The sequence below is a fragment of the Anneissia japonica genome, unplaced genomic scaffold, assembly GCF_011630105.1.
Source record: "Anneissia japonica isolate Jap-2015-1 unplaced genomic scaffold, ASM1163010v1 scaffold287871_len1641731_cov197, whole genome shotgun sequence".
Classification (NCBI taxonomy): domain Eukaryota; kingdom Metazoa; phylum Echinodermata; class Crinoidea; order Comatulida; family Comatulidae; genus Anneissia; species Anneissia japonica.
Window position 1 is genome coordinate 1,370,839 of NW_022712275.1, and position 16,005 is coordinate 1,386,843.

The 16,005-nt window shown below is 35.3% G+C and overlaps 1 protein-coding gene across 4 annotated transcripts in view; it reads right to left on the reverse strand.

The window, feature by feature from the left end:
- LOC117107719 (tectonin beta-propeller repeat-containing protein 2-like) overlaps window positions 1-16,005 on the reverse strand; it is a 20,311-nt gene continuing 4,306 nt past the window's right edge. For 2 of the 4 annotated variants that reach the window (XM_033249456.1, XM_033249454.1), the window contains exons 5-17: window positions 15,565-15,693; window positions 14,549-14,706; window positions 13,548-13,999; window positions 12,744-13,028; window positions 9,529-9,825; window positions 6,840-8,130; window positions 6,356-6,485; window positions 5,383-5,587; window positions 4,927-5,016; window positions 4,177-4,407; window positions 3,445-3,735; window positions 2,527-2,676; window positions 1-1,802 (exon numbers count right to left, since the gene is read on the reverse strand). In XM_033249456.1, the coding sequence (XP_033105347.1) occupies window positions 1,663-1,802; window positions 2,527-2,676; window positions 3,445-3,735; window positions 4,177-4,407; window positions 4,927-5,016; window positions 5,383-5,587; window positions 6,356-6,485; window positions 6,840-8,130; window positions 9,529-9,825; window positions 12,744-13,028; window positions 13,548-13,999; window positions 14,549-14,706; window positions 15,565-15,693 (3,849 nt within the window). In that variant the 3' untranslated portion in view covers window positions 1-1,662. Of the gene's footprint in view, window positions 1,803-2,526; window positions 2,677-3,444; window positions 3,736-4,176; window positions 4,408-4,926; window positions 5,017-5,382; window positions 5,588-6,355; window positions 6,486-6,839; window positions 8,131-9,528; window positions 9,826-12,446; window positions 13,029-13,547; window positions 14,000-14,548; window positions 14,707-15,564; window positions 15,694-16,005 lie in introns of all 4 variants that reach the window. The other 2 variants (XM_033249455.1, XM_033249457.1) reach the window with 2 other exon arrangements.

Genomic DNA, 16,005 nt, shown 5'->3' on the forward strand with positions numbered 1-16,005 from the left:
TACACTATATTGTACTCTTTAATGTGGAAAAAGAAACCCCATAGAATACCATATAAGTCTACATTTTCTATATTCTTCGATCCAAAACTGATGCCATAGGAAACATTTACTTAACTGCTGTGAAAAAAAAGACAAGTAATTTACATTTATTTTATTTGTTTTACCAGACTAGCCTGGAAATTTAAAACACATGTCGATGCTTACAGCCGAGAGGAATATGGTTGTAACAAAATCAATTAAAATATTTTTTTTTTTTATATTAAGAGTTAGCACAAGCACACTCCACAAAAGTAAACCGATTTGATGAAAAAAGTATGAATCAGATTATTTTTGAAAATGTGAATTCTCTGTGCAATCCTTATTACCTATGTTACAAAGGTCTGTTTCCAATCCAGATCAACTTGTACACAAGATTTTTGGCTATAGCAGTCACACCAGATCCAAAAATTAAACTACAGGGTACCAGCTTTATATTTTAATATATAACTCTTAAAACTTTTGACATTTCTGATTGCTATTTTGACTAAAGGCTTACCTGCATATTTACACCAATTGTTTCACTACACATTTTAGAATACACATATACGGTACATATTTGGCTTTTTAAGCTTTTAGAAATAGATTTTAATCCATTTTTTAACAATTATAATAAGAAATAACAGCTATGTAGCTATTAACTACAATAAATTTTGTCTAAGGCGCCACACCTAAAAAGCCAGGCACACAACCGGTGGCTGATAAATCTATTTCTGCTATTTTGAGCACTTGACGATGCATCTGTCTGCCGACTGTCAGTGGAAGACTGGGTGGATCATCATTAAAACATATTCTGTTCTGCGCCTTGTTGTGCGGCATTCTCTTGGGAATTATGTCTGGAGTGTCAATCAAACTTAACAACTGACCAATCAGAACTTGGCCAGGAATAAATTCGTGCCTATAGAGAAACGCACACATTGTCCCACAAATGCACGTGTTTGCATGTATGTTTTTACGCTGTCCGTAGCAACAATACCGTAGCAACAACATCCAAGGGGCAGGGCTGAGCGCAAAGTTCTGTTGTTGTTAAAAACGATGTGTTGCACGTACGTAGTTGTGTTGCGGTATTCATGGAATTGTGTTGATGACCGACATAGTGCCTGGCTTTAAGTCCCGTCCATACTACCAAATTCTATTTGACAAAAACATGTGACATGCCTAAATATAGTCGTAATGACATCACATCATGACCATATATAGGCACATCATGACTATATATGGGTATACAACACTTTTTGTCAAAAGAAAATTTGATAGTTCGACAGAACTTCACAGTAATAGTAGGTTGTACGCTCTTCTTAAAGCTGTCACTCTCTCACATATTTAAACTTTAAACGATAAAATACACCTATCTTTTGGAAGGTAAACATCTTAACCGCCACTCCTATTGTTTATTATTTGATAATCAACAATTTTAAAATTCCTCTGATGGTAAAACACAAAATGAGTTTCACCGGTACAACAAAATGCTCTTTTACCAACATATAACCATAATGAATGAAAGAATGTCAGCCTTTAACTGAGAGACATGAAACCTTGCGAAAGTAGTTGCTTTATATCAGCAGAAACCAGTATAAAGAATGTTATGGTATTCCAACACCTGTGGTGGCGATAACATAGTTTTTCTCAAATCACATCCCAGTCATCTTCCTCGATGATGGCTGTTGTCCTCTGCAGGTGCTCCCCTCCACGGCTAAACATCTTGACCAACTGCTGGAATATGTGACCTTCATTGTCGATGGCCCACAATTCATCGTTCTGACTCACTATAAATAAAAAGATAAGAACTAAAAATTTAATAATTAAGAAAACAAAATTAATTCTTTAGGCATATAATCAAGTAACATAATGAATTATCAGCAGCAGAAGAAAACATCACACAACACTTTTAAAAAGAACAATTAAAAAAAGTAAAGCTGTACTTTGTTAAATGTTTGCCTTCCAATCACAGAATACTGGGTTCAAATCATGTCACTGACAGAATTTTTTTCACAGGACCAAAAACTTGGCTCTCTAAGACTTTATGTGAAAAAATAATGTGATGTGCCAATATATGGGCATGATAATGTCATATTCCACATATATATGGTCATATCACACCTATATATGGTCATATCACACCTATATATGGTCATATTACACCTATATATGGTTATATCACACCTATATATGGTCATATCAGTTTTGAAAGAGTGGACAAGGATTTAGTTTATGTATTACTGTGTGTATGATTGTCATGTGATGAAAATTAGTACTTAAGACAGTGTTTATTGGCAAGTCTTGGCCACTGTGCATAATTAATCAATTAAAAATAATAATATCTTATACAAAAGTAGAAATATAAAATGCCGTAGCTGATCGAGAGACTCTTAAAGAGTCTGTTAAACAAAACACATAATTAATTAAAAAGTTGAATGTTTTATCCAGATTAAAATTAAAGATCTATTTAAAAAATTAATAATTCAATTAAAACACAAGGTTTAACTATACCTGAGAGGAGTGAGAAATTTCCTGGAACTTTCTTCCAATAATCACCCAACGAGTTTTTTTCTGTGATACCGTGGCGACGGAAAACATCTCCATTGGGACACAGTGCCCACACACTCTCGGAGCTAACACACAACAGATTTGCTGGTGTACCTGAAAAAAAAAATTTTCTAAAGTGTTTCAAACTAGCTACAGCTATAGTATGTTAAACACAAAATTACAGTGACATTCATAAATAATTTTCCCCCTTGACTTAAAAAATTATGCAAGATAGACCAACTAAAAATGCACCTAGCCCCAGCAGGATCAGGTCAGTTAGCATAATGGCAAGAACTCTCAACATTACTCTCGCTAGAGAGTACTACAGTGTTACGTCACGATGTCACGTGATACTACTCCATTGCTATCGTTGCAAAAAGCGTTTAACCGGCTGCCATTTTCTTCACTGACAAACAATTGATCCCAATTTCAAACGTAATAATTAAGATGTTTTATCTTACATTTTCTTTGTAAATTTTAATTGATGGTTAAATGTGTGTTGGATAACTACTATAATGCCAGCTTTTTTGGTTTTAGAATTTGATGGTAAAATATTAGATTTCAAAATGCCTATTCCAGAAAGCCTATGAAGTCATTCAGGCATAAAGAACAGTAACCTACGTCTGTTGACAACAGAGAGCGCCACCTGGCGTCGTGACGACACGACTGTGGTACTCTATAGTTGGAGTCTCACTGATGTTGAGTTGGTTTTCATGTTTATTTTTTTATACTTTCATAATTTTCTTTAGCATTTTACTTTTGTTTTTCATGTATATTTACCTTTCGTCTGACAGAATTCAAATGCACTTAAACCTAGAAAATGTAAACAGAAATGCAATATAATATACTTTAAAAAAACAATAAATAATAATTATAACAAACCTTGCACTATTTCCCATCTTAACCCGATTGGTAACCGATTAGATATTCCCCATCTCGCATACACGTTCCGTTTGTTATCCAATGCCCAAACAATGTTATCGCCAGGCCCAACATAGACATTAGTGAAGTAGTTACCACTGCCTGTTGGCTTGCCATCGACCTGTACCCAGGCAGGTACCATGGAGTCGTTGCGTGGCATACATAGGCCTAGCCTGAAGTGGATATTTCCGTCGCTATCACATGCCCACACACCTATGGAGCCACAGGTCAGATGAATCACCTTTGATGGTCCTGAAATTTGTATCAAAGATTAATTAATAAAATTATTGTGTTAACACTTTCATCAGAATTTACAAGAATGTACCAATTATTTTAAATCCAATTTGAAACTTTCAAAAGTGTATTTAATAGAATGTACCACCAAACATTGTAGTTTTTAAGTCTAAACTGAAAAATAGACTCCTTCTAACTACATCATAATCAGATTTACGTTCAGTCCACCTTATTCTATAGATTTAATGCAGATAACAGTGATTTTCCAATTACCTGTATAGGGTATTATATGACATAGTCATGCCCATATATGTGTGCGATATGACATTCATGGTAATAAATGAGCAAATCAATAAAAAATACTTGTAACAGAAAATTTCATAGTGTGAACAAAACATTAGTAATATGAAGCATCAATGATATTGAATTAGATAAAATTCAAAAACCAAACTTTTGTACCTAGCTGAGATAGGTTTAATGTTTTCCATCTTAGGCCCTGTGGGTGCCTCGGCGACATGCCATCCCTGACGTACACGCTGTTAGACTCTCCTATTGCCCAGAGACCCTCAGCTGAACTGCTTAAGTATTTCAGATTATCCTGGCCTACTGGTGGCTCTATCAGACATGGTCGAAGTGTGTCTGAAGGGAAACAGAACACCTCTCCACTCTTCTGTAGAGCCCATATCATTCCTTATTTATATAGAAAATAAGAGTAAAAGGGTGACATTTATTAGAAGTAAACAACTGCATGTATAATTCACAGCATATAGTGCTTTACATAACTTACTTCACTTCTTCAGCCATTATCTATCCACTGCAGGATAAAGGCCTCAGCATGTTGTCTATATAAACCTCTATGCTGTGCCCTTTGGTTCTTCCCACCCCCACGCCAGCTGTAGCCCAGCTACATTTTCTGTTGTAGTTACATAAGCATAAACCTGTACACAGTTCATGGATACTGTGATAGATAAGCTGTGGAGGTGTGAACTTGGACTTCTTTTACAGTGAAATATTACCCCTGAATTCTTAACTTCAATGCTAGCCTGTTATTTCTGGATGACATCCGATTTGGCCAGGCTGCATTTAACTGTTAAAATGATATAAGGCCATTACATGCATTCACTTTGCATCCGGTGAATTCTCTAGCTCTTGAATGTATACAAAAATATGACTTAATTAAGTTCAATTCGTCTTTTGAAGTGTCCTTACCACTTGTACCATACGCCCCTGATGCAGAGATGCACAGCCACTGAGCTGATTGAGATAATCCGTGTGGGGAAGCCATGTTCCAATAGCTACCTACAGTGTTTTCAATAAAACAAAACAAGTGTATGGAATTTTACTACTAAAAAAAATATAATAAAAAGTGGTGGACATCAGTGTTTACATAAATGTTTATGATTATAAAATTAAATTGATATTATTGTTTTAATAGTTAGATCTTTGGTGGAAGTCAGTAGAATACACCCTCCCCTTCCAGATGCCTCAACATTGAAAATTTTTGTAGCGAAGAACTTGCACTCAAAATAGTTGAATAGTAGTTAAAACCTAATTTTACCTGATTTTGTTAGCTAGCCACCCCCTCCCCATGTTAATCGTGCCCCGTCCACCATTTACATATTAATGATTCTATATATTCTATATACGCCACTGTCTGAACCCTACCTATGAGATTTCCCTTAGAAGCATACAGAGAACTTTTGACATGCCCTGAGCCAGCAACCCACACACCAGCACTACTTGCACCAATAAACATTGGCCTAGACTGATGGTACGCCTTGAAGATCTGTTTACCCACCATGGTTATGGTGTTCTCAAATAACGCCGAAAAGGTACTTCGGTCTTGCATCAAATACTCGCTCATTGGAACCTATAGAAATCATACATAACTATTATATTATTTAATTATATCTATTTTTTCAGGGTACATAACAGAGAAATATAAATAAACAAATTCAATACCCCTTTATGATAGCGAGTATATTCCAGATGCCTCTCTCAATTGTACCAATAATTTCAGGTACAGGGATGCACAACTCAAATACATTTGGAATGGTAACAGTTTTCTATGGCTATGTTCACACGTCAGCTAAAGGATCCGGATCCTGCTAACCGTTAGCTGCCGTGCGTCCATGCGAGAAAATCCCGATCTGGATACCAACAATATGATAATCGAATCACTGGCCAATAAGAAACTGGAAATTGTAAATGCGTACGTGTGATTGGTTGATGATAGAAACGCCCTCAACTTGCTAACCGATAGCGCTTGCTAACCGTTAGCGGTATCCGGATACCGCTAACCGATCGGGCGTACTCACGTAGGTGCTAACGCTGAGCGCTAACAGTTAGCTCCCGATCTGGATACTAGGGCTCTCGTGAGAACCAGGCCTATTATGGAGCCCTGTGTACATTGATGGTATTAAAAGTGAAATACAGAAAGAGAGAGAAAAACAAACTTTGATCCCAACGAACTTTAACAATGACTTCTGCAATGGAAATGAGAAAGTAGCAATGACTACTAGCATGATACAAAGTGGTGACCCAGAGCACATCTGTAGATTTCCAGCGGATTGATTGATTGTTATCCAAAGCTAATTTTATGGAATAATCTAGATATATTTCAGAACAGTACACCAACCTGCCACCAATTTTTGCTGTCTCCTTGTGGAGTTTCCATTGTTACACCGGTCTTCATCCAAACGTTGCCATCTTGATCAATAACCCAACCAGTGTTTCTACTATCAATGGCCATACTCACAACTTGAATGCTACAACACAACATAATGAAGTATGCTTATTTGTTATTTTATTATTTGGTATATATAGCGCATTTCCTTTGTCATAGGGTCCATATGCTGAAGTGTTGCTGCCACATTGGCGCAGTAACAGGCAACCAAACCGTTCCCGCTGTGCCAACAATTTTTTTAAAAGTCAGCTGAGCTTTTATGAATCTTGAAACATATCCGATTTATTCCAGTATTACTTTTTTACATTAAACAAAACTTAAAATTAAGAACTATATATTTGGTATTGTATGGTATCATATTTCCATAAAATTCATTTGTATCTACAGTAGTCACAACAAAAGGTGAATACTATATTTTAAAAACAGACACCTTTACCTTTGGCCATCAAAAGGCAACCATTCTGTACCAGTGCGTTTGTTGTCGGTAATTCCGTTTCTGTACACCATATTTCCGTCAGTAACACGACCCCACACTACCCCCCGACTGGTTGCCACTTGGTCAAGTTTTATCTGACTTGAGCTTGATACCCTGACGTTGCGTGAATATACACGGTCACGACTCAAATCCTGTTGCACATAAACATCGTGGTTAGTTTTGATAATCCATGCGATGGTCTCATCGAGTGCAACGTAACACACATCATGACAAGTCTCTGCCCACTTGGATCCAATTGGAGAGCGGGGTGTAATTGGGGCACATGCATACGCCTTTCCGCTTTTACGATGCACCCTCCAGACTATGCTTTCCGTGTGCGATACTGCCATCTGTTGTGCTGAATCACGTAACTTATTCCATTTGTACTTGCCCGAGTTGATAAGTGTGAAGTGAACCCTGTCATGATTGTCCACGCACCAGACATGTCTGTCAGATACGATCAGTTGAGTGATTACTCCGGGTGAGTTGCAATGCACCCAGCTACCAGCCACTTTCTGCTGGATCCCCTCTGGCAAGTTGAAGTCATCACTAGACATCTCAGCCTCAAGACTTTCATGAGAACTTGTGGATATCTGGTCAGGTTCATGTTCCAACGATTTATTTTTACCTAGAGTGTTAGGCCGGTCATAAATACTGATGTCCTTTTCTGTTTGTGGTTGATCTTTAAGATCAGTATCAGAGATGCCACCACCATCCTCAATGGGAGCTAGATTATCATCCTTGCAAGACGTCAAACTACGAGGATCATCTGCAGATGTTACAGATTCATTGCAGGAGTTTGAACCTAAATTGTTAGGATCAGGACTGTGTTTTGTTGCAAAGATATTTAATACGTTATCGCAAGAACCGATTGTCTGTTTTGATGAAAGTGTGCTTACATTCAAAAATGTGTTGTCATCATCTTTTGACAAATCATTTTTCACACACCCAAAATTGTTCTGGGTTTCACTATGACCATTGATATCAGATTGATCACCACCATTATGTTGAGGTGGATTTTCTTCTGAAGAGACAGCTTCCTTGATCACTCCAGTGGTTGAAGATTCACAATCTTTTTTTAGCATACTTTGCAGGTTATCATGTACTCCACTAGTTGAAAGAGTTTCTAATAGGACATCTCCGTCAGTATGTGCATAATTGTCCAAAATTTCAAAAGAAGGTAAATTTGTGTCAGTGGATGTCAATGATGGCAAAGTCTCTGGAACACTTATGAAGTCATCATTTGGTTTGCCTATAATTGAAAAATGGAAAAAAGTACTTTATTAGGTATTTTAATAAGCAATTACTGTACTATTGTCTAATATCAGGGATAATGGCTTTCCTCACAAGGACAACACAATTTAGCTGAACCTTATAGAGTACTGATCAAAATTGTGACACCCAAGAAGAGAGCCACCAATATCCGAACTGCCAGGATGATTTTACATTCCATAGCTGTTAATATAAACATGATATTTGATATTTTTAAGTTAAGTAGGATCAACAAATTATTCAAAATGATAAAAACATGTTTTTTTTTTTATGTGAATTGCATTGTATACTGATAGCGTACCTTTTAGGGACCATTTATGAAACATACCGTATAGACACGTATGTTCCGTTTTACTTTTGCTCCACCAGGGATGGTTCCATAGAGATGTCCAAAAGGGGCTGATCGAGACAAAACTACCCTAGGAGGTCCGGGGGCATGCATAGTCAAAATATTTGTTTTCTAGGCACCCAAAAATAACCTCTGAGGCATTTTAGGCGATCTTTTTTTTTCTTCTTTTTTAAAATTTCTCCGAAATGTCTTCTATTAAAGTATGACCTAAATGAGATGTTTAATCTAGAACATTCAACTGGGCGTTCAGTTATTTTCAAATCAGAAAACTTCAACAACGATGATAAGGAATGGTTTGATAGGGCGCAATTCAAGTCATCTCTAAAAGAATACCTATTATGTAAAGGCAAACCGTCATTTGAAACATACTTAAAAGATTAAACTGACTTTAAAGGAGCCAGTTTAAAATTTAAAGCAAGAGTAAATTGTTTAAGACTCGAAGGTAGAAGGCATCCTTGGTATTCTGATTGTGCTGGTAAAATATGTATGGTAACACCATTGAAGATGTTAAACATTTTCTACTTGAATGTTCAAGATTAGAGAATGTTAGACTTAATGTTTTCACTAATATTAAAATCTCCTTACTTGAAAATAATTTACAGCAATACTGGGAAATTTTTTTGATGGCTCAACTGACCTTAAAATACACTATATTCTAGATGATCTCTTTTCTGAGAATACCTCACTTGAATTAATTTAGCTTTAAATTCATCAAATATATAATTCAATGATTGAAAATATTTTCTGCAAAAAAGCTGATTATATTTTCGTTTCAAATATAAAAAGTTGTTATATTTTAAATTTAAACGAAATAGTAGAGAAAATCCGATCAGAATGACAAAATAAACTTAATATCCACTGGAAGAAATCCTAATATCTGCAGACAGGTCCGTTTCAGCCTTACAGCAATCAGTGCAGCTAGGGTATAGACCAAACGAACGCGTTTCTGTCGTTTTGAATAATTTGTCGATCGCGCCTTAACATGGATATATTTTAAATTATGTATAATAGAAAGGAATCCTCTCTTACCTTTTCCTTTCTTCTTTTTCCCCTTTTTCTTTGGCTTTTTTTGCTTACTAAAAACAAGCTCATCTTCAAAACTTTCCTTTCCAATGTCTTTAAAAGTTGTTGTAGTATCAACTTTTGGTTTAATTCCACTGTTATCATTTTTCAATAATGTCTCTTGAATATCGCTTGAGATCACCCCATTGGTAACTGGTTCTTCCTGAGTGTCCACATGATCTTCCTGGTTCCCTCCTGCTTCCTTGAATTGTGAAGCTAAGACTTCTGCAGATAAGCTGGCAGCAGGAGTGGTTGGTACTGCATCTGGTTCTACCGAAGTCATCATTTGGTTTGCCTATAATTGAAAAATGGAAAAAAGTACTTTATTAGGTATTTTAATAAGCAATTACTGTACTATTGTCTAATATCAGGGATAATGGCTTTCCTCACAAGGACAACACAATTTAGCTGAACCTTATAGAGTACTGATCAAAATTGTGACAACCAAGAAGAGAGCCACCAATATCCGAACTGCCAGGATGATTTACATTACATTCCATAGCTGTCAATATAAACATGATATTTGATATTTTTAAGTTAAGTAGGATCAACAAATTATTCAAAACGATAGAAACATGTTTTTTTAAAAATATGAATTGCATTGTATACTGATAGCGTACCTTTTAGGGACCATTTGTGAAACATACCGTATAGACACGCATGTTCCGTTTTATTTTTGGTCCTCCAGGGATGGTTCCATAGAGACGTCCAAAAGGGGCTGATCTAGACAAAACTACCCTAAGAGGTCCGGGGGCATGCATAGTCAAAGTATTTGTTTTCTAGACACCCAAAAATAACCTCTGAGGCATTTTAGGCGATCTTTCTTTTTTCTTCTTTTTTTAAATTTCCCCGAAAGGGGGAGGGGGGCGAGGCTCCTGTCCTCCGGCAATCATGCCTGGCTGAACGCGAATTGTTAACGCACTCACAAAAAGCGATACATCGTCAACGTCATACAAACTAGGCCCATCATCATCATCTTCATCAAGCTTTATATTATAATGTACACTGTCCAACCTGTACTGCAATCTACTACTATTACTAACTACTACTACTAGAACTAGGCCTAGTACTAGTACTCTAGGCCTAGGCGCCTAGTAATTTACAGTGATGTACATGAACTAGAATTAGGCATACATTGTACAGACCTATTCTGTGGTAGAACGTACTGTAAATATTTAATATTATAATTTATAATCAAGATACAGCATGCATACAATGGTCTGGAAAGCTTTCAAGCATTTTCAAAACTAAAAAATCTCTAACTCAGACTACCTACGAGACGAGTGAGAAATTCCCATCATCCATAGTTGTTGTAGCAGGATTGCAGACATACAGGGAAAATATGCTGTGAACGTGATAAAACAAGCGCTGTGACTGTACAAAGAATTAGTAGCACCAGAGTAGTCTAACCTCCTCCTATATCTTAATAATTAATCATCTTATTAGTTTTTGAGCATTTTTAAAAATTTTAACAGGATCGTAATGTTAAACAAATTGCTTGCGAGCTTAGTCCAGAAACTACAGTGTTCACGGTTGAATGCTTTTAAAACAATGGAATAGATTGGTCAAATCAAACAGCCTGCCCAAATTTTTTCCACTCTTGTACCATGGAGGTATTTTTCGTTTTGTCATGCACAATCAGAACCAATTAAAATGGAAATGGTTAATTCACATGAAATGTCTTCTATTAAAGTATGACCTAAATGAGATGTTTAATCTAGAACATTCAACAGTTATTTTCAAATCAGAAAACTTCAACAACGATGATAAGGAATGGTTTGATAGGGCGCAATGCAAGTCATCTCTAAAAGAATACCTATTATGTAAAGGTAAACCGTCATTTGAAACATACTTAAAAGATTAAACTGACTTTAAAGAAGCCAGTTTAAAATTTAAAGCAAGAGCAAGTTGTGGACTCGAAGGTAGAAGGCATCCTTGGTATTCTGATTGTGCTGGTAAAATATATATGGTAACACCATCGAAGATGTTAAACATTTTCTACTTGAATGTTCAAGATTAGAGAATGTTAGACTTAATGTTTTCACTAATATTAAAGTCTCCTTATTTGAAAATAATTTACTGCAATACTGGGAAGTTTTTTTGATGGCTCAACTGACCTTAAAATACACTATATTCTAGATGATCTCTTTTCTGAGAATACCTCACTTGAATTAATTTTCGAAAACTTTTGTAAGGTTTACCTATGAAAGGAAGCCTGGGTAAAAAGAAATGCACTTTTAAATAACTCTGCATAAACTAATATGCAACTTTCCTGTATTATTTTGTTTTCCTATTATATTTTTTGTCTTCTTCTCTCGTTTAATAAGAATCTTTTTAGATTTTTTAAAGCACTGTTACATTTTTATTTATCATTTTATACTCATTGAATATACTCATATTTTCATATAATGTGTGACTTATGTATATACATACAAACCTTTGTGTAATACATATGTAAGGCTGAACGTGATGTGGACTCTCATTTCATCAACACCCCATCCCCTATTCCTTAAATCCTGGATAAGCCATTGGTAACCACAGGGTTAAAATTTAGGTTTAAATTCATCAAATATATAATTCAATGGTTGAAAATATTCACTGCAAAAAAGCTGATTATATTTTCGTTTCAAATATTAAAAGTTGTTAAATATTCTAAATTTAAACGAAACAGTAGAGAAAATCCGATCAGAGTGACAAAATAAACATAATATCCACTGGAAGAAATCCTAATATCTGCAGACAGGTCCATTTCAGCCTTACAGCAATCAGTGCAGCTAGGGTATAGACCAAACGAACGCGTTTCTGTCGTTTTGAATAATTTGTCGATCGCGCCTTAACATAGATATATTTTAAATTATGTATAATAGAAAAGAATCCTCTCTTACCTTTTCCTTTCTTCTTTTTACCCTTTTTCTTTGGCTTTTTTTGCTTACTAAAAACAAGCTCATCTTCAAAACTTTCCTTTCCAATGTCTTTAAAAGTTGTTGTAGTATCAGCTTTTGGTTTAATTCCACTGTTATCATTTTTCAATAATGTCTCTTGAATATCGCTTGAGATCACCCCATTGGTAACTGGTTCTTCCTGAGTGTCCACATGATCTTCCTGGTTCCCTCCTGCTTCCTTGAATTGTGAAGCTAAGACTTCTGCAGATAAGCTGGCAGCAGGAGTGGTTGGTACTGCATCTGGTTCTACCTTACCATCTGTTTCTGACAAAGATGCCTTCCGTTCTGGAGTGGGCGATTGCTTAGGAGAAGATTTTAATTTTTGTTCAAGTTTCTCAATGTTCATTTTTGTCATTTTTGCGCCACTTACTATCTCATCAGCAGCTTTAATTAGAAACTTGCTCACTATGTTGGGCTTCTGTTCAGGATTAGTACTGACTTCATGTTGGGATTCTAACTTTGATATTCTTGCTTCATTTTGATCCTTAAGGAGTCGTAGCTCTTCCCTAGTAAACTGAGTATGCTCTGTATTAAAATAGAAGAAATATAAATGATGAAATGTTTTGTTTAAGTTTTATGATATATAACCTCTCACCTTTTCTTTCTTCTTTTCCCCCTTTTTCATTGGAATGTGTACAGAGCTTCTTACTCACTGTATATTACACTGTCAATATATAAATTCACAAGGCACAGACACAATGTGAAAAATTTAAGTCATAAAGATATGTCAATAGAAATAGCTTTGAAGACTGTAGCTTAGAGGCACTGAGCCATATCGACCGCTTGGGTAATGTTGCTCTGTAACAAAGTCTGGTCACATGGTTTTGCCATATTCATGTACAGTTAAAGCCAAAATCTAACTTGTTATGTATCTTTAAACCGTGTCCACACTATCAAATTTTATTTGACAAAAACATGTGACATGCCTAAATATGGTCACATCATGACTATAAATGGGCACATCATGACTATATATGGGCATATAACAGTTCTTCTGTCAAAGGAAATGTCATAGAGTGGACAAAGCTTAACAAAGTTACTAACCTGATGGTCTTGAATAAATAGATTCTGGACTGCAGGCTAGCCTTACTATTGGTCTACCAGCCCCTCTTGTAAGTATAAATATTTCATCTCCAACGACTGACACATCCATTATGCTTCCTAGGCTGCCTGAGCACCCACTAATAACCTTCATGTTAATTGGATCCAATATGAATAGAGAGCTGTAAGACCAGGACAAAACCAGCGACTCCTTGTAAATAATAACAGGACCAAACTGAATTTCACTGTGTCCGTCTTGAATCAGTGATGGCGTACCCTCTAGTAGACTCAGCTGTGGGTAGCCTATTTTGATGAGCTCGTTAAAGAGAAGAGTATTTTCAACCGTACCATCTATGTCCGATCGCCATAGTCGTAGGCCTGGCCTAGACAGGTAGAACTTAGCATCGCGTGCCTTGCACACTGCAGGAATGAAGCTTGCCCCAAAAGTACCTTTGCTGAAAATTGTATAAAATCTTTATTTTTTACATTTACTCTTACAAGTAGATGATCAATAAAGAAGAATGATATTAATGAATAATACTACTAATAAGTTTAATTAATATTTACAAGATAATTATTTTTAATGAAATAAATTAAATATATTTTACAAGTGTACTTCATTCAGTAGCAAAAATAACAGTAGAAAATTACTACTGGACTAATACCAAGGTAATAAATTAAGAGCTTACGTTGTTCGGATGAATTAGATGAATTGATATACTGTATTTTTCAATATAGTTTGTTTTTTATTTCAGTTGAAAATTTTTTTTTAACCTCACAGTGGCTGTAGGAATTGCACAGATGGAGGGTCACAAGTACCCCAACCTCACCATGGTTGGGGGTTGAGGTCTTAAATTTTATGTTTATAGCACTTCTAGATGCCTGGAAATCGCACTCTCAACATTAAATTTTAATGGAATTTTCTTTGCTTCCTTTATTTTTATTTAATTTTCGAAAATATAGAGGGGAGGCCAAAGCAGGCCAAGCAAAAAACACAATCATACCATTTTCTTGGTTGTTGTCCAACTTGCTTGATGCTTCTACTGTCCGACTCAAATATGACAGTACGACCCCATGTTGACACAAGCAGACACTTGTAAGCATAGCTTAGCTGGACTACTGGTTCACTCTCTTTTAAAATTACTACAGTTGAACAATTCCCCTACAAAAAAAAATCACCATAATGATAACAACTACTATCATAATGACAATAAATACATGATGAAGATGATGATGATTGATTTAATAATGAATAAGATAATTAGTATCGTGATGCCTGTTCAATAAGATATATGATGATTATGATGATTGTTATATAATAATGATGATGATGATTGCTGTATAATGATACATGTTTCAAAGCTAGTCAGGATTAGATAAGGTCATAGTTCCAAGAAATGAAGAAACAATTTTTTTATTAAGTAAGTTAAAAATATGTATAAACAGAAAATTAAATTTAGATTAATAAAATAAACAAAACTTCTACATACTACACATTAAAATGGTGAATGTTAATGATAACAGTGACTATGATGATGATTATTATTGTAATTATAATACCAATAATTAATAAATGATGATTTCTAAAAACTATAGATGAATGATACAATTGAAGATACAATTTTGAGATACCATGTCTGAATGGCATTATTATAATGCAATCAAGTCTTGGAATTCACTGCAGAGCATATTAAGGCCACCAATAAGGTATATAGTTTTAAAACCCTAGTTAAAAGGAATCTTTGTGCTTGAGATCATTTTTTTTATATATTTTAGCCATTTAAAAAAAATATATTTTATATACATAATATATAAATTTGTATATAATTTTTCTATGGCACTTGTTATAATTTACTTATTGTTATAAACCCAAATTGAAATAAGTTTACTCTCATTTAAAACTGTATTTGTTTATCCTGGTTCAATTATTTCATTTTAACTTGTACTTTATATTTTAATGCATGCTCATTTTATGTATTTGTTATTTTGTGGAATCGAATAAATCAAATCAAACCATTACCTCGTAGAAATCTACCTGTGCGCAGACAATAACACCTTGATTATCACCTGAGTACAACTTCATCCCATTTGGACTCCATTCCATACAGGTAATCTGACTCTTGTGAGCATTAAATGGGAACATCTTCATCTGAGAGGAAAAAGCACCAAACATCAAACATGGTAATGCTCACTATTAATGGTAGTAATAATAAATATTAATTAATTGAACTCATATATCATCCTACATAGAGAACAGCTTCAAAGTGGCTAATAATATGGAGATAGGGATGGCACCAGAGGGGGGGGCGAGGAGAGCTGGCGCCCCCCCCCCAACCCATCACGGAGAAAAACCACAATTCATTGGGGAGAAATAAAATGTATATTAAATAAGCCTTTAAAACCCCTAAATTGTAATATTTTTCAGTGGCTTCGCCCCCTGGAATACTTTCGAGAGAATGCA